Source organism: Apodemus sylvaticus, chromosome 8 (genome assembly GCF_947179515.1).
Source record: "Apodemus sylvaticus chromosome 8, mApoSyl1.1, whole genome shotgun sequence".
In the NCBI taxonomy this organism is placed as follows: domain Eukaryota; kingdom Metazoa; phylum Chordata; class Mammalia; order Rodentia; family Muridae; genus Apodemus; species Apodemus sylvaticus.
Genome location: NC_067479.1, coordinates 54,266,796 through 54,286,317, shown reverse-complemented (window position 1 = coordinate 54,286,317; position 19,522 = coordinate 54,266,796). Strand labels below are relative to the sequence as shown.

General features: G+C 38.1%; 1 protein-coding gene across 2 annotated transcripts in view; it reads right to left on the bottom strand.

Moving 5' to 3' along the window:
• Rb1 (RB transcriptional corepressor 1) overlaps positions 1-19,522 on the bottom strand; it is a 134,002-nt gene that overhangs the window by 63,520 nt on the left and 50,960 nt on the right. For both annotated transcript variants that reach the window (XM_052190961.1, XM_052190960.1), the window contains exons 12-17: positions 16,521-16,608; positions 12,885-13,001; positions 12,059-12,115; positions 11,941-11,972; positions 11,784-11,860; positions 10,022-10,218 (exon numbers count right to left, since the gene is read on the bottom strand). In XM_052190961.1, coding sequence (XP_052046921.1) covers positions 10,022-10,218; positions 11,784-11,860; positions 11,941-11,972; positions 12,059-12,115; positions 12,885-13,001; positions 16,521-16,608 — 568 coding nt within the window. The remainder of the gene's footprint in view (positions 1-10,021; positions 10,219-11,783; positions 11,861-11,940; positions 11,973-12,058; positions 12,116-12,884; positions 13,002-16,520; positions 16,609-19,522) is intronic.

Below are 19,522 nucleotides of genomic sequence, written 5' to 3'. Positions count from 1 at the left end.
AATTTACATATCAAGTTACAAAGGAAGAAAAAAGACATTGGCATGTAGATGGAAGAGCTAGGTCATAAAACTGAAGTCCTCTGATCACCTGTCTTCCATCAGACCTCAGAGGATAAATGTGGTCTACCTCAGACAGAAAAGAACTCTGAGGCTAAAGTGTCATTAAGTAGGCTAGAAAGAAGGGCTGAGCCATGAGAGCCAAGCTAGTCGAGCCACTGCAAAATGGCTGTTTTTCTGTAAAGCAAAAGAAGTTCCTGCAGGTTCTTGAACAGGAACAAGGTTTGAAGAAACTTAAAAAGACTAACTACACTCAAGTATGAGGTGGAAGGCAGTATACAAGATGGTGTTTTAGAAGGCTACTATGATACAACAACAACAACAACAACAACAACAACAACAACCCAGGTACTTAAAATAAATATGTGAGAGACATAGTAAATAAAGTGTTTGCCTAGACATCAGGGCTCTCTAATCAAACTACAGTGAAGGAAAAATGTTTGGAAAAACTTAAAACTAATGGAAAATTTAGAATAACAGGCAGACAGTGAAGTCCCTGAAGGCCTCAGCATACAGGGGGAAAGGCCTAGGTAGCAATGACCACCTACCCAACTCAAGGCCAACTCAAGGCCAGCTAAAACTAACCAGTATCAGAAGGCACAGAGTACTCCAGGTGTCTGACAATAACCTGGGACTCCAGTTAATACTAAGCTTCACCCCCTGGGGGGAGAGTAAAGATGCTGATCAGACTGCCAACATATGAAGTTGTATATAGAATGCATTGTAATAGAGAATTCATGGAAAAGATCAAGTTATAAAGTGAGCTAATGCACACCCCAAGGTCACACATCAGGCCCGAACTGTACAAATCGCAGGGTCACTGACTTCTACCCTTTCTCTTTGCTCCAGCTTGCTTTCAAGCCCTTGCCCCCAGCCCTTAGCTATAACTCTGTTTCTTAGTAAACAGTTTCTGCTACAACTATGCATTTGCACTCACTTCTTTTTGTCAGAGACACATAACCTAGAATACCCCGGAACCCTATTTCAGCCAGTATCAACAAGGTATTCTGAACAAAATAAAATATTTTTCACTTTGACTGTGAAGTCAAGTCTCCCAAGTTATCCAGGACCATAATAGCTAATTGTGGAAAATAAGAGTGTGATATTAAAGAGAAAAACAGATCGTGGTAACATTTTTTCAGAAAGAATTGGTTTTAAGAATAATAAAATCCACATGGAAGATTTTCATTCCAGTTGCCTGGTTCTTGTGTAACTGTCAAAATGGCATGCAGTGTTTCATTGTCCTAACATTGTTTTAAAAGTTACTAAGACAAATAATCGTTATCTTACAGTTCAATTGTTTTCCTGTAAGGCACAATTCTTTGTAAACTGTAACTTAAAAAAAAAAAAATTCAGCACATTGTCTCCTGGCCAGTACTGCACGCAACCTTTGTGCAGCGTGCACCAGAGGTTAATGATTCCCACAGACTCAGGCAGCTCCTTTCTCTGGCTCTGCTTTTGGCCTTTACAGAGCCACAGGCTTTTCTTCCTTCTGTGTTTACTTCCTGTCAACTTTGACTTTTCAGAAAATACCAAAGCATCTTAAAAATCTAGTTATGAGTTTGCTACCAAATCAGGACTCAAACAGACTGAATCGCTTATTACCACAGTGCTAGTGTATAATACTGTGCTTCATGTAATATCTGGGAAAACTGACAAGAAAAATGTTTACCCTTTATATGTAAGAGTATAGTGATCAAAATTAATGTATAAGAACATAGTAATAAAAACTAACTGCATAAGCAAACTTCCTGGTGTTTGGTGACTGGATGGAATCCAATGAGTCAGCAAGTCTGACAGTATTTACACACACACTTTCTCATAATTTTCTAAAGAGTATCAAGAGGAAATAATGAACTACTAGCACTTCGGTGTCCCCACAGAGTAAGCAGTACTCCAGAACAGCACCCACGAGACCAACTCACTTAATGCAGAAGCACTGTCCTAAGTATTTCTCAGTGATTTATATATTATAGTTGTCTTAGTCAGGGTTTTTATTCCTGGACTAAACATCATGACCAATAAGCATGTTGAGGAGGAAAGGGTTTATTGAGCTTACACTTCTGCATTGTTGTTCATCACAAAAGGAAGTCAGGACTGGAGCTCAAGCAGGTCAGGAAGCAGGAGCTGATGCAGAGGCCATGGAGGGATGTTTCTTACTGACTTGCTTCCCCTGGCTTGCTTAGCCTGCTCTCTTATAGAACCCAAGAATACCAGCCCAGAGATGGTACCACCCACAAGGGCCCCCCCCCCCTGATCACTAATTTAGAAAATGCCCCACAGCTGGATCTCATGGAGGCACTTCCCCAACTGAAACTCCTTTCTCTGTGATAACTCCAGCCTGTGTCAAGTTGACACACAAAACCAGCCAGTTCAATAGTTATATAGATTTCATCAATCACAAAGCCTTACATTTAGAAACTGACAGCCCTGGTGGAGAACAAGAACCAGATTTTGTGGTATTAAACAACTACAAAACTGAAATAAATAAAACAATAGTTCTTAAGTGCTGAACAATAGGACAAGGACCCATGAGAGAGAGACTCCAAGTACACAATGAGCCACCATGCTGCAGCTTACTGCATGGAAAATATCCTGGTCACAACACACAAAAAATGGAAATGGAAACCCACTTGTCCCCAACAAACACAAGTCAACAGCACTGAGGTGACAGAATTAACAGAACAGAGTTGAGGATGTCTGTGGAGACCTACTTCAGCTGGGGAACAGCAGTCCACACCCATGAGATAACTCCCCAGTACTAAAGAGGAAGCCCGAAAAGAGCAGAGGCATTGCTGTGAGGGACCAGTACAAACTGGTTTCTACCAGTCATAGCAGACAAATTTATGATCCATCTATAAACAGCAGGTAAAGGACTTAAAAGATCATCTCTTGGATAGTGGGGAAAAATTAGATATAAATACTTGCTGTTTGAGAAAAAGAAAAAGTTTCTGGAATCAGAAAGAAACAAGAGAGAGAAAAAGAGAGAGAAGAAAGAAAAAGCTGGGGGGAGGGGAGAGAGCACAAAACATCAAACTACTTACAATTTAAATGTGTCCCGAAGCACAACTCAAGAATATTGTTAAGAATATGAAACTACCCAGGAACCAGTACGGCAAAATTCGCAATATTTAACATCTAGTAAAATATCACCAAGAGGCAAAAAACCAAGTGATTGTTAGAAAGGAGAGTATCAGTCAATAGAAACACATCTAAAAAGAAACAGATATTAGAGTAAGCAGATAAATGTTTAAAAAGTTGTAATACCTATGTTACATGTGTCCAAGCAGGCAAAGGAGCATAATCCTGTTAAAGGGATACAAAAGAAATCTAAATAAAAATTACTAGAGGTGAAAAATATAGTATCTAATATGCACATAAAATTAAGAGCAGATAAAACACTTATAAAATGAACCACCTCAGACTAGCATCCTTTAAAGAGGAGGGGTGTGGCAGCAGTCTGCCTGTAGGAAGACCACAGCAACTTAACACACATATAAAAGAGTGAAATCTCAAAAGAAAAGGTAGAGAGGTCAATAAAAATATCCGAACATATAAGTTAAGAGCCCAATTTTCCAAATGTGATAAAATCTACATTTTCACATCTAAAGCAAAGAAAATATAAAAAGGCACATTATAGAACTGGTGAGAACCAATGACAGGAAGAAAATCTTACAGGGATCCAGAAGAGAATAACTCTACAGCAGACACGCAGACACACACATACACACACACACACACACACACACACACACACACACAGTGACTTCAAAAAGGAGGCAAACCCAGACAGTGTAGCAGCTTGTTTAAACAGGAAAAGAAAGCTGTAACCTAGATTTCTGTGCTTAGTCAAATAGCTTCCAAGCATGAAGTGACCTGTTTTTCCAGCCACACAAAAGTTGAAAAAGTCCTATTGGATAGATGTGTACACAAAAAATTTAAGTGAATGAACAAATAAAAAGTTCTTGGAGACAGAAGGAAACTAAATCAGTGAAAATCTCCATGAAAGACAAAGAACACAAAAAGAAATCATGTAAATACATAAAAATACACTTTTATTTTTATCTTAGTCTCTTTCTCTAAAAGATAAGCAAAGGCTTGGTTGGCATGGTCCTGTGTGCTTTTTTAATCCCAACACTTTGGAGACAGAGGCAGGTGGATCTCCATGAGACTCAGGTCAACCTGGCCTATAGAGTTGTGGGCCATCCAGGGCTTACAGAAAGCAAGGAAGGAAGGAGGAAGGGAAGATAACTGACATGCCTTGTTTTTATAGCTTCTGGTTGGATAATATGTATTACAGTAACGGCCCCAAAGCAGGAAGAGATAAACTGTAAGTATTCTGCTCAAATGTTTCTCTTTCCCATTCTTATCCACCACTCTTTCTTTCCTTTGTTTGTTTATTTATCTGTTAGTTAATCTGTTAGTTATTTTGCTTTTAAGACAAAGTTTCACTCTTCTGCCCAGGCTGGCCTTGAACTCCTAGACTGAAGCAATTTTTCTGCCTTAGCCTCCAGAGTAGCAGCTACTGTGTCCTGTACACCTGGCTGCTGGGTCCTTCTATTACATCGAAAGTTGTAAAATAGTGTTCAAAGGTAGACTGAGAAATTAAGGCCATACATTATAAATCTTAAAGCAACCAATTACAAAATAAAATGAAGTATAAGTAGTAAGCGTACAGAGAAGATAAAATGGATTAAAATATTCAATGCAAAAGACGGCCAAAAGGAGGAAAGTGGACAAAGAGACAGCCAAGAAGAAACCGGGCACCGAGAGGATTTAGTGGCAACCATGTCAACAATCACACCGCTGTAAAACTTCCAGAAGCCGAGCCTGGTGGCATGACTCCCAGAAGCTGGGATACAAGGCAGAACCACCACTCTGCACACAATCCCAGGGGCAAACAAGGTCACAGGGAACACTGCGGCAAAGGAACCAAAGACCAAAGACACAAACAAACGAAAATCAGAGAGAGGAGGGGAAGAGGGGGAAGGGAAAAGAGGAAAGAGAAAGGGGAGAGACAGAGAAAGGAAATATTTCAAATGTCTCAAAGACAGATTAGCATCCGACTGGTGACAATAAAAACCCAAATGAAGATCTAACTGCCTTATGAAGATATTCACTTCAAGAAAATGGCACACATAAGTTATTTTTACAAACTAAAGGAAGAGGGAGCCACATCACTAACAAAGAAAGCTGAAGCAGGTTTCCTTACTCGAGACAGCTGTTTCACAAGGCATCCCCAGACAGAGCATTTTTTCATACATTACCAACTCAGTCAAAGAACATTACAATTCTAACTCCTCAAGGCATTTTTCCGCTGCCCTCCTAGGCCCCTCTGCACAGAAATCTTAGTTCCTTGTTCACATTCCTCCTAGCCACACATGTCCTGCCTGGGTGACTCTGACCCTCTCAGTTTCTTAGTTCCTGAATCTCTTCTTTGCAGGATCTTCATTTCCATTCCTATTTGGTCTGCACTCTCCTGAGATCACTCTATGAATATAAAAATTCCTGTTTCTTAATATTAAACTGAAACTTCTGATATTTCTGTCAATCACGTTGTCACTTCAAATGTCACCAAACATTTCTGCTAATGTAAATCTCTACTTCATAGGCTCCATGCAGTTACAATGTCACATCTTAGCCCTAAGCTCTCTGGCAATGGCTGTTCTGGTCCCTGGCTGCACTGCTACCAGATTGCTCCTCCATAGCTGTACTCAAGGCCTCAGTGCACCAAACAAGTCAGCTGCTCTAATCTTGCAAATGTCTGCAAGGTGATTCTGGAGGAAGAATGCCATCATACAGGCCGGTGGTAGAACTACACATCATTCGGTTTTGCCTAGATTACGCAGGGCAGTTAGTTCTTTGCCCTTCACCAGTCCACTCCGCTCTCTATCAATCCCACAGGAACAATTCCCAACCATAAGCTCTTTCAATCTTCTCAGCGCGGCTTCAGCCTCTCCATCTCAGCAACAAGCAAACAAAGAAAAAAGAAAAGCTATTAATTGGAGACTTCCTCAATTTCCTGCCAGGGTACACCACAAACCACCTTGCTTGCAATGTGTCTCACTTTTCCCATTTGCCACAGCACATGCTCTTCTGAACTGTGACCTTGATTCTCTTGAAACAGGAGGTGCTAGCTATTTCCTCATCCCTTAAGCTGGCTGGCAACCATTGTTGACTGTTTTGACCAGCATGTAATTTCCAGATGTGGCCCTGTCAGAAGCGTTTTGGAAGCCAGCTTCTAAAACCAAAGTGCTCTGAGGAAACACAGCATTCATACTAGAGTGCAGGGCAAGGTGGAGTGGGATGTAGAACCAGGAAGAATCAAGTGAAGAATCAGTCAAATCTAAACCTGGCAGTGACGGACGGGATCTGAGAGGCAGCTACTGGCTCAGACTGTCGATAACCACAGGGTCAAAGAGCAAGAACCCTGTAAAGCTATTCCCAAAGCCTGTCTCACAAAATCATGAGCAACATAAAACAACGATTTGCACTACTGCTTCCTAGCAATAGAAACCACTAGTAGTTGCTTTTTGTTTGTTTGTTTGTTTGTTTGTTTTCCCATAACATATCCCCTCTCTTCTGTTTTAAAGGACAGTGCCCCTGGGTTGGCACTGCCATAGTGGTGTGCAGCTTCTGCTCTCTGTACTCTCAAGTCACTGCTGCGACTCTGACTGTGGACTTCCCTGCTGCTGAGCTTGCAGTCCCTACAGCTGCCCCTCCCATGTCTGAAGCAGGCGCACACTGCTTCAAGCCTCGTACTCTGCACTCCCCCATTCGTGCTTTTTATTCCTCTCTGTGTTCAGTTTCACTTTCTTTTGTAGTCAGAATATTTTCTTTCCTGTGCATCCTTTCGATCTTAGAGCTCCTTGGTCTTCCATCTGTAGCCTTCTTTCACCAAATTACATTATCTCCTTAAGTGATATTACCTGTTCTCTAAGGTTCATTAACTCAGCCTTGGACAAAGCGCATCAGGATTCAAATGATGCCTCTGCCACTCAGCTTGTCTGGTTTGAGGAGACATAGTGAGCTTCTCTAGGTATCCATTTCCTCAGCTAGACTGTTACCACTTGATAGACTACTATCAGAATACCGTGATTAATTGTTAAAAATGTAGTGACATTCAGAAAATGCTTATTAAACTGGCCAGCATAAGATAATTTGGCAGTAAAGATGGTAATGTTTATTATATATGTGTGGCAGCTTTCACATTCATATTCCTAGCCTAAGATTCTTTCCTAAGCTCAACACATACAACTGACCTCAATTTGAATGGCCTATAGGCATTTCAAGCTCAATGTAATAAACTGCAGTTTATCCTCAAGAAAATTACATATATCCCAGACTATTTTCTTAAATGACACTGCCACTAGTTACATAAGCCAGAAACCTGAATATCATTGTAAACTGACCACCCCTGTCCCTTACTAATATAATTAACTGCTACATCTGATAACACCAGGCCCCAGACACTGTTTCAGGTGGTTGATACATATCAAGTCATTTGATGAGATGCAAAGGCAATAAATGACTGGTAAACATTATAGGCAATAAACATAGTAAGTCAGTAAAGGAAGCATGGCTACAGCTGAATGTTCCCACAAGAAGCAAAGTGAAATATTAAAACATGGTGAATAAAAAATGGCAGAGAAAACCCATTCAAAACTCATGCACTGGTAGAAACAAACATGGCTGTATGAATTAAATAGAAAACTCTTGGGCTCAGCAGTTAGGAGTAAGTGCTGCTCTTGCAGATGACCTGAATTTTATTCCTAGCACCCACATGGTGGCTCACAACCACCTTGACCTGGGTATTCATTACATAGTTGCATTCAATTAATGAAAAACTCATCTGTCACCTGAAATTAAATTATAACTGCTGAGATGAGTCATGCCATATAAATATGATAGTGCGTGTTTTTCCTGTAAGAATGATTACCATTATATTGGAAAAATTGGAAAATGTATCACATGGATATACTTGAGCTTTTACAGACCTTAAAAAACTGAAATTTGGGCTGGAGATATGGACCTCTATATGTCTTCCTCCCTCCGCCTCCCCTTATCCTTCTCTCCCCCCCCTCCTTCCTCTCCCTCCCATATCTATACTTATACACCAGGAGAGGGCTCCAGATCTTATTATAGATATTATGAACCATCATGTGGTAGCTGAGAATTGAACTCAGGAACTTTGGACCAGTACTCTTAATTTCTGAGCCATAGCCCAAGACCCAAAATTTCAGTTTTTTAAGAAAGATTTGTTTATTTTATGTATGTGAGTACAGTGTCTCTGTCTTCTTCCCATTACAGCTGGTTGTGAGTCACCATGTGAGTGCTGAGAATTGCACTCAGGGCTTTTGGAAGAGCAGCCAGTGCTCTTAACCTCTGAGTCATCTCTCCAGCCCAAATTTCAGGTTTTTGTTTTGTTTTGTTTTGGTTTGGTTTTTCGAGACAAGGTTTCTCTGTATAGCCCTGGCTGTCCTGGAACTTACTCTGTAGACCAGGCTAGCCTTGAAGTCAGAAATCAGCCTGCCTCTGCCTCCCAAGTGCTGGGATTAAAGGCGTGCACAACTACTACCTGGCTCAAATTTCAATTTTTTTTTTTTTTTTTTTTTTGGTTTTGGTTTTTCAAGACAGGGTTTCTCTGTATAGTCCTGGCTGTCCTGGAACTCACTCTGTAGACCAGGCTGGCCTCGAACTCAGAAATCCGCCTGCCTCTGCCTCCCAGGTGCTAGGATTATAAGTGTGCGCCACTACACCCGGCAAATTTCAATTTTTTAAGGTCTGTGAAAGCTCAAGTATATTTATGTGATATATTTTCCAATGTAATGGCAATCATTCTTACAGGAAAAATATACGATATCATGTTAACATAATATGACTCATCTCAAAGTTATCTACTAACAATCTCATAATTTTATAATTTAAAAATCAGACATTAGGCCGGGCGGTGGTGGCGCACGCCTGTAATCCCAGGACTCTGGGAGGCAGAGGCAGGCGGATTTCTGAGTTTGAGGTCAGCCTGGTCTATCAAGTGAGTTCCAGGACAGCCAGGGCTATACAGAGAAACCCTGTCTCGAAAAAAACAAATCCAAAACACCAAAAAACAAAACTCAGACATTAGCAACATTTACAAAATAAAAATATTTGTATAGACTCTCACTGGCTAAGTATTCCTAATAAAAAAAAAAGTCCCAAACTGAAGATGCTCCAAAACTTGAAATTTCTTTCATTTTATATCAATGTTCCATATCATTTCATATCAATGTTTCATATCAATCAAAGAAATAAATATTCTTATCATGCAATATGGTTTGAATTATTATTTTAAAATCTGAAAATCTGGTAAACCACAAGGTATTATTCAGTAAAATAAACTTGAATATAACAGTGCTTTAGGGGAATATCTTATAATTATATAGGATTTATTGTCTTTATTAAAACAAAAGCTTTATCAATAGCTTGCATCCTCTATAACTAAGTTGACCACAGCACATAGTTTCCACTCCTATAATGATATAAAAACAGTATCTACTATTAAATAATAATGTGGACTTAATATTATTATCTTTATGACTAAAACAAAATGATCAAACAGATAAAACAGAAAAATGTACATAATCTTTTAATTTTTTTAAAAAGTGTAAACATTTATATTATGAACAGTAGCACTTGGATTTTAAATAAATGGCCTCGTTACTTTCAAGTCTTCGACTTTAAAGTGCCAAGTTTTGTGAGAAGTTGCTCAGCAGGCCAATTGGCCTGCTGTCCTCAGTGTCTCCCATACAGCAAGCAGCTCACATAGCTGCCTTCACACCCATGGATTCACATCCATCCACACACCATCCATCCCAATATTCCACCTGATTCCTAGGCTGGATGCTGATGATTCATTAAAGAATCACCTTCTCACCAGCAGGTCACTTACACATGAATACCTTCAGTTATTTAGCTAATCACTTACTGAAAGCCATGCAAGGGATTCCATGATTCGATGTTCACATCTTTCTAAATGTTTTATCATTTCTCTTGTCAAGTTGGCTTCCACTTTGATAAAACTTTCAATCACTTTGTAAAAATCAAAGGCTTTTAAATTAAGTACATTCAGAATCCATGGGAAGGACAAATCTGTTCCAGAATCAAGATTCTGTATTGTACTTCCTAAAAACAAGAAAAAAAATGTGTCAATATGAAATATTATTGTCTGAACTGATGAGATTTGGAAGATCTTATAACACAGAATCAACATATGGAAAAAAAGGGTAAGCATTTTTTTATTTACAGCAAGTATTTTTTATACTGTGGTCTGCAGACTCTCAAGAAACTGGGTTCCAAATGTTAAGTGTATGTGCACACATTTTCCTTAGAGATAAGAATCATAATTTCTGTAAGATTTGCACAAGTTTACATGTTCTACACTAACACCCAGGCAGGTATCTTACCAGCAATTCACTATCATATCAATTTTAACTACCATTACTGCTTGGTTAGGAAGAAATGGCTCAGTGGTTAGGAGCACTGATTGCTCTCCCAGAGGTCCTGAGTTCAATTCCCAGTAACTGCATGGTGGCTCACAACCATCCATAATGAGATCTGACATCCTCTTCTGCTGTATCTGAGGACAACTACAGTGTACTCACATACATACATTATTTTTTTTTTAATGGAAGACCGGTGATGCTTTTAGGATTCTGCTCATTAGCCTGACAGAGGCAGTGCCCGCCTTTAACCCCAGTGGAAGCAGGTGGATCTGAGTTTGAGGCCAACCTGGTCTACAGATATATCGAGTTCTAGGACAGCCAAGGCTACATAGTGAGAACTGTCCTTGAGCCTGATGCTGCAGGTCTATAATGCCAAATACTCAAGAGGCTGAGGCAGGAGAATTACAAGTTCAAGACCTGGTCAGTCTATAGACTGAGTTCAATGCCTATTGAGATCCTTTCTTAAAACCAGTACATATAAAGGAGCTGGGCTGCCAAGTCCCTCACTGAGTTCAGTTCTTAACACTTCAGAAGGAAAAGGAAGAGACTTTGCTAGCTTTATTAGAAAATGATTTCTCATAAAAATGTACAGATTATTATGAAGATTCAGTTTTGTTGATTACTATTTAAATTCCTTTATCTGCTTATCTATCTTTAGATGACTCTTCCTCTTTTGTTTCTGCAAGTGAAACATTTTAACATTTGCAACAACGTATGAAAAGTAATATATTAAAAAAGAAAAGTAATATATTTTTCAAATTATATCTTTAAAAACAGTTATGAGCTTTTATTCTGTTATTAAACTGTCATAGGTATTATAAAACAGCAACCAATTAGGAAGTATCCAGTTTCTGGTGGACTCCTGCTCCTGGTCTCATGGACAAAGTCACACTGCTGTTTTTCAACATTCCACGGCACTTTATATACTCTCGAACATTCCACGGCACTTTATATACTCTCGAGCCTCTGGAGCAGTTTCATTGGCTACCTTTCCTGAATTCAATACACTTGGAGCAGAAGCCTAGGAAATTCTTTCCCCCAGATGACCTAAATGACTGACATGGTAAACCATTTAAACAGCTGCAACTGCCAATTACATGGTTTAGCATATATTATCTACAGTATGACTTTTTCTTCTCACCACATGGATAGACACAAAAAAACCAAAACAACACAAAACCACAACATAACTTAAGAATTTGTTTAAATTAAGCTACAGTGCTTATTTATTAAAATTTAACTTACTGCTATATGTAGCCATTACAACTTCAAGAGCACAGGCCAATAAAGACATATGAAAGATGTTGTCATTTAGGAGTTTGCTAAAAGGAGAAAGAGTGAATAGTTTTAAATATGGCTTTTATAGAAATAAATCATTTTATTAAAATGAGAAAATATTTACCTAAAATTCTGAATGGACAAACGTTCTTCTTCCTAAAACAGATAAATTTTTACATTTTTAATTGAAGCTTTCTTTGTGTCAGCATTGAATTTTTTCTATTTTGTTTTCTTTAACTTACTGATTTAAGCATGGATTCCATCACACGATAATACAATCGGACCCCAAGTTTATATCTCTATGAACAGAAGGAAAAATAATAAGGTTTTACTGTTTCAGAAAATCAAAAAGTTAATTGACTTTTGTTAAACTCTTATTGAAACACATTCTTCTCCTTGTAGGAATATGGCTAGTCTATTTAAAGTCCACGGCTTAGCATGAACCAGTGCTGAGGTGAATTCCCGACAGCCAGCGCAGTGTGTCTAGGAGCTGATGTTTCTTCGCTCACTTTCAGCTTTTGCCACTTGCTATGTGACCAGTACCATTTGAAACCTTTTACACATCTAGTATAATCCTCTGACGATGATGAATATTGATTTTTGAAATGGCTAAGAATAAAAAAATAGTTTGTCTGTAAAACTCAATAATTTTTTTTTTTTTAGCACAGGCCAAAAACAACAACAACAACAAAAAAAAAAAAAAACAGGAAAAAAAGCCCACCAAAGTTGATCTAATCAGTACATGTTTTAAACAAATGATTAGTTCTCATCAATTAAAAAGAATCGGTGTTTGAATTACAAATACACACACACACACACACAAGCACTATTCTTTTATTCCAAAACAAGAGCGTGAGTGCTACATATACTCAAAAGAATTTTTGTATAATCCTCTAAACCAGTAGTTCGCAACCTTCCTTCAGTCTCCCATGAGCAGCAGCAAACACAAGCAGCAGCTGGAACAGCCCTCCGGCCATTCCCTTCTATGACTGCACAGTGCTACTGCAGTACAGACGGCTCTGACAGAAGAGCTCTATACGGAGGCACTAACAGATGCGCACTCGTTACCTGTACTCCAATGTCAACACATCCCTGCCCCACGGCGTTAGCAAACTTCTCTTTAAAGATGTGTCCAACATCCTTTACTCTTTTTAGGATATTTTCTTTTGGATTCACTGTGCAATTCTTTAAGAAATATAAACAGAAATAAATATTGAAGTTACTTTTTGACCAGAGTTATTTTCCTCTTTTCTAGTAAATAACTTTGATCTGCTGCTTGCTTGTGAAAACATGTAAATACTTCTACTATAACAAAAAAAGCAATTAACACTATAGAACATGACCAGTCTGCTACTGAAATTTTAAGCCAGTAGTTTTCAACCTTCCTAAATGCTATAACCCTTTAATACAGATACTCATGTGGTAGTGACCCCCCCAGCCATAAAATGTTGTTGCTGCTTCATAACTAATCTTCCAACTGCTATTAATCATAATGTAAATATCTCATATTCAGGATATCTGATATGCAACTCCCAGTGAAGTTACAACCCACAGGTTAAGAAGAGCAGTCTTAAACAAATAAAGGATATAGACAAAACATTTATCAGCCTTTGCATCTATCATATGTTCTCATAAAGTACCCTCAGTTATGGATTGCTTTAGTGGACTGGAAAGATGCTAGGCAACAGTTAAGAGTACTGGCTTTCAGAGGCCACGGATTTGGTTCCCAGCATTGACATGGAGGCTTAACCCTCTTTAACTCCAGTCCCAGGGATCTAATGCCCTCTTCTGGCCTCTACAGGTACTATATGCACATAGTATATTAACATAAATGCAGACAAAAACACCTATATACATAAAAACCCCAACTTTTTTTAAAAAAAAGGGTTACCTTAACATGTATATAACCTTACTACTCAAAAGCAAATGACGAAGTAAAAGTAAGATTTGAGTTTTGTTTCATTTCCTTATGAAATGTGCTTTAAGAAAATGCAGAATTAAGAATATTATTTCTTTGTATTTTCAGGTACACAAGTCAGGAGAATAGTTACAAGTGATGTATTATAGTAGTCTAAAACTTATACTATGCTATATTAAAATATATCACAAACATTATTCATGTCTCCTATAATCAGATTAATTTTATTTTTTATAATCTTGATGGATCATATATATTCAAAATATATTAAAAATAAACTTTCTAAATTTAAGATTATAATTCTTTGCACAATGCCACTAAAAATGTAACTCACACCTTAGAATATCAATAATTCTGTATTTCCTAAAGAAAATAGCATAGAAATCTTAGGAACATTAGACACACACACACACACAGACACCATTTCCTGGTGTAATATTACTGTTTTCAAAATGTTTGCATAATTCCTAAGACTTTATGTATAGGAAATATGGCATTATTTCCACCACCACCCCCAAAAAAACAAAGAAAACTGAATATAGAAAGAAGTAAAAAAAATTAAATTAAATTAAATTACATTTAAAAAAAAGAAAGAAGCAAAATTTCCAGCTATGGTAGAGGTAAGATTTTTGAGGTCAAAGCCAGCATAGGCTAAATAATGAGTTTGAGGACATGATGGATGGATGGATGGAAGGATGGATGGATGGACAGAGAAAGGGAGAAAGGAAAGGAGAAAAGAAAAAGAGAAAAACCAAACCAAAAGAAAAAAGAGGAAGACGAAGAGGATAAAAAAAGCCACAGAAAAACTTTATGGTCTCCACAATGCTTGCTCTGAGCCACCTGCCATCTACACATCAGTTGTCTTCAGAAAGTGCATGAAGCTTCAAATTCATTAAAAAGTTAAGCTATAAATTCTGCTTAAGAAAATGTCCTTGAGCCAGAATTTCTTGTCTAACTAAAGTAACTCAAATAAAAGAGAGCTCCTACCTAATTCTAAGATGGAAGTAAGTATTCAAGAAGATATTGGAAGAGAGATTATCTTTCTTTAGCATCTACATTATCCTTGCTAAAAGCTGTAAGCAATTAGGTAGATATATGGCAAATATTTCTTGGCCTATAGAATTATAACTTTATAAGTTGGGCAAATAAAATCATATTTGAACAATTATTATGGATAAAATGACAGAACTTGTTTTGTTAATCTCTGGATATAATACAGTAGAAGATAACAACATACTATGATAAAAACTGATTATAGTATGAGATAGAACATTAGCAAATATAAAAGGCACTTATTTATAATAATTAATTTATAAAGGCTATCAGCCAGGTGTGGCATGGTTATGGATTTCCCTGTCATTTAACCCTTAAGCAAGAGACAAAATGAGGAGGCCACTCGCAGATGCTAGCGCCAGTCACCAGTATTTCTGTCTTGTGTTTCTGAGGGAAAGACAACAGGAGCTTTCAAATATCAAGCTCCGGGTCTCTTAGGAGTGGGAAGGGCTATGTGAAAGGTAAGTTCTATTAGCTAAAACAAACAATAGTTAGACTCACAGAAGATTCAGCAGCAATGGGATCTTAAAAATAGACACACACACACACACACACACACACACACACACACACACACACACACAGCATAACCCTAAATTAACCTTGGAGTTACCAGAAAGAAATTGCCATGGGAAGGTTTAGAGGGAAAAGATACAAGAAAGAGTAATTTATTTATAGTATAACCTCAAAAATAAAAGCACTAATTTTAAAAGAAAATTGTTAGAGAATATATCTAAGTAAAAAAAAAAAAAAAAAAATGGCGTCCCTGAAAAAGGGGTGAACTAGAAGCTGCCCTGTGTTTTATGGCGAAAGAGTCAGAATAACCCATCCTCTATTGCAAAAAGATAAAAGGAAGAGCTCTGGAAATCACAAAGGTAGTGACAGACACTGGAAAAGAAGGGAGCCTTAAAACCAGCTCCTACTGGGAGCGCCCAGCCTGGGAGGGGGAGGGGAAGCAGAGCCTTAGCCAAAAAGCGAATAAGAACAAGCCCAGGAGCCTCAGAGCCAGGTAAAGGTTTGAGCAAACACCAAGTCTTCTGGCTTTCAGATCCGCAGTGGAAAGCAATGCCACTTGCTATTCAGAATGACTCTGAATACAAGGGTGACAGGGAACAAGTTATCTAAAACTGAACTACCTGTGCTGAAAGCAGAGAACAACCTCAAGGCAGGGAGCCTGAATCGAACCTATCACAACAGCTCTCCCGGGGTGGGGGAGCCCAGAGAGGCAACTGTGATTTGGAAAAGGGGTTTCAGAACTTGACAAACCAAAAAGTGCAGATAATAAACTACACAAGGAAAACCTTCAATAGCTCAAGACAGACCTCACAGACTGAGACGGCCTTCGAGTTGAAAAGTCCTGAGCCTCGGTTAATGGGTTAACTAAGGACCCACCTATTGCTATTCACTCCTGACATTAAGGTAAGTCTGGAACTATAATGGTCTAATTGCTATAGGATGATTAATACTTGGGAGATTTTGAAAGTACAAAGGCAGGTTCTCTAACTGCTCTCTACAGACCTCGGTGCTGCTGCAGTTTTGCAAACATAAGAAAAACTAACAATATTTAAATAAAATAACCATCAAATCTGGAGCAATTCAAAGAGCAACAAATAAAATACCAAGTAAGTACATTTTGGATAAAAAAGAAGTTTTTAAAAATATACTTAACACTTTAACTTCTAATTTCAATTTTCTTTTAAGATATCACAAGTGATAGTTTATATATGGCTTACATTGAAATAGGAAATCAAATTTTCTGATGGCTGATCACTTGCAGAATTTAAAATCACCATTAATTGTTGAATAGTATTCATAACCGTCCTAGAGAAGAGAACACAGGAAGAAGCATTAAGCAACTGAGAGAAAAAAAGAAAGAATGAATGAATACACTTATCACACAGATTGAGCTTATCTCCTTTGGGGTGGGAGGAGAAAGGGCTACGTATCCTAAGTCACAGTCCGCTGAGGGAAGCAAAGGCAGGAGGAACTCGCCCCAGAAACCTGGTCAAATTCTGTGTAAGACATGGAACTATTTTCATTTTCCTGCACGTGTGACCAGTTGTGATGGTTGAAGACGCTGTCTTTTCTTCAGGGGAATGTGGGAGCATGGGCTTATGAACTACACAATCCTCCCAAAGCCCAGATTCAATAGGATCCTCATCAAAATCCCAATACACTTCTTCGCAGAAATTAAAATGATAATCTTAAAATTCATATGGCAATACAAAAGATTCAGGATAGCCAAAACAATTATGAACACTCTGGAAGTGCTAGTAAAGGCATCACTATTAAGCATTATCTCTTAACATATCCTGTGTACCATGTATCTGAAAGAAGTTCCCTGAAATAAGACCTTATCTAAATAAAATAAAATCCCCTTAGCATGTATAGTTTAAAACTTACACCTTAAGTCTTTTAGAAAAGTAGTATCATTAAGTATAAGTACAGAACTGATACACTTACTAATAAAACTAAGTACCAATACTATCGATAGAGAACTATTTGTCAAACTAATGACGTTTTCCAGAAAATATACCTTATATTTTCATATTATATGGATACATAACTGGCTTCAAAATGCTATTCTTTCAAGAAAATATTACAATTAACTCTCCAAAACAGGGCTTCACTGTATAGTATAGGCTAGCCTCAAGCTTGCAACAACCCTCTCGATTCAACCTCCCAAATCTGGAGATTAAATAAAGGATCACTATCTGTCCATAAATTTTATACATTTTCAAATAAAGACAGTAAGATATTTAGAAACTCATGTGAAGAATTAAAAGAGCCTTTGTTACTCCTTCAAGGGAGAAGAGTAAGGTCTTGAGTAAAAGTCACTATTGTTGGGGCTAGAGAGATGGCTCAGAGGTTAAGAGCACTGACTGCTCTTCCAGAGGTCCTGAGTTCAAATACCAGCACCCACATGGTGGCTCATGGCCATCTGTAATGGGATCCAATGCCCTCTTCTGGTATGTCTGAAGAGAGTGATATAAAATAAATAAATATTTTAAAGTCACTATTGCTAAAGCATAATATGTGCCAGTTTCTCGGGACCTCCACTCTATAACTGCATGCAGACATACACTTGTGTCTGTAGAATATAGGAAAGATTGGTATTGTAGCTTTGCATTTGAGACATTGTATAGGATGTCTCAAGAACTACAAACTGTTTAGGGCTGGAAGGCTGATTTAAATATAATACAAAACATGCCATGATCTCAGTTTTCTATACTTCATATTTTACACACTACATTTTTATAGCTACTAGAGATAAACCTAAGTCACAATGATTAATGCCATAAATGACCAACTACTAAGAACAAAACTGTAGACTTCTTTGAAGCAGCTGACTCAAGCACTTGTTTTTTCTTGAGCCTTTATTCGGATTCTTGGCTTTCTGCTCTAGGCTCCAAGCCATATCTGCTAACTGCAGTCTAATTTCTCTCTGGTTCTGGCTGCACTCCTCACAGGTCAACCCTTGCCTCTCGCTTTTATACTTCCTGGCTTTGGGCAGATACATGTATTTTCATGTTTTTAACTTGCCCTGATAATTCCTGGTCTACGGGTGCTTTGTATCTTGCTGCTTACTAGAATCTGCATATATTCTATTAAGATTGGTATGTGAAACATGAATGCATCACATTTGTCACACATGTCCCTGGTCCTTCATTCCTACCACTATTCAGCTGACCCAGTCCTTTGACATGACTCATCTGAACTACTCCAATAGGTCAGTGCAGAGATTCCCATCACTATGGGTGAGAGGCAAAGGCATGTACAGGAAAAGAATTCCTCAGGTTATTCTCATGTGCACTCGGGTCTAAGCACTAAGATGCGCTGATAGTCCTATTTCTAACCTGTCTGTACTCAGTTTTCCTTCATGACCCACTGACAGGTAAAGCTGTAAAGCTAAGGTCTGGGCTGGGGATGTAGCTCAATGATCGAGCACCTGCTTAGTATGTGCAAAGCCTTGAATTTGACCACTGGGAAAACAAACAAACAAACAAACAAACAATCACTTCTCTGAGAAATGAAATCTATTTTTATTCTTCCTTGTGTATATCATCCATTTAAAACACAGACCACATCATGTACCAGGCAAAGTGAAGATGGCGTATTAGTTAAGACCTGTTTTCCATTCCTGCAATTTATTCCCCCATCTTACAATCAGTACAGAGCAATTAGTAGTTCCCAGATCCATTATGCTGTGCCACATTTCAGTGCCTCTTTATATAATATTACCTTTTGATAAAATTCACTTGAGGCAAAATTTCATACATTTTTTGTTACTAAAATGAGCCTGTTTACTATCTACTGTCAGTTGATATGTCTCACTGCTTGCTTGCAATGTACCAAGCACCATGACAGGTCTTAATTATTTAATTATTAAAACTGTGAATAAAAACCCATGGTCCATATGGAACACAACTTAAAGGCTATTATTGGTATTAGTGAAAAACAGGTAAACACGTAAATGGATTTATAGTTATATTGTGAACACAAAGGAAGAGCAGATGGTAGTCTACAGAATTTCAAGAAAGAATACCAAGTGTGAAAGCTTTCAAGTACAAAAGAGGTCTGACAATTCAACAACTAAGAAAAGACCAGTGTGCGGCTAACACAGAGTAATGAGCACAAACCGTGGTTGGCCAGGCAACAGAAAGCAGGCCACGTAAGGTCTTAGGCAAGGTTAAGGAATTTGCTTTGTATTCTAAATGCAACTAGAAGTAAGCAA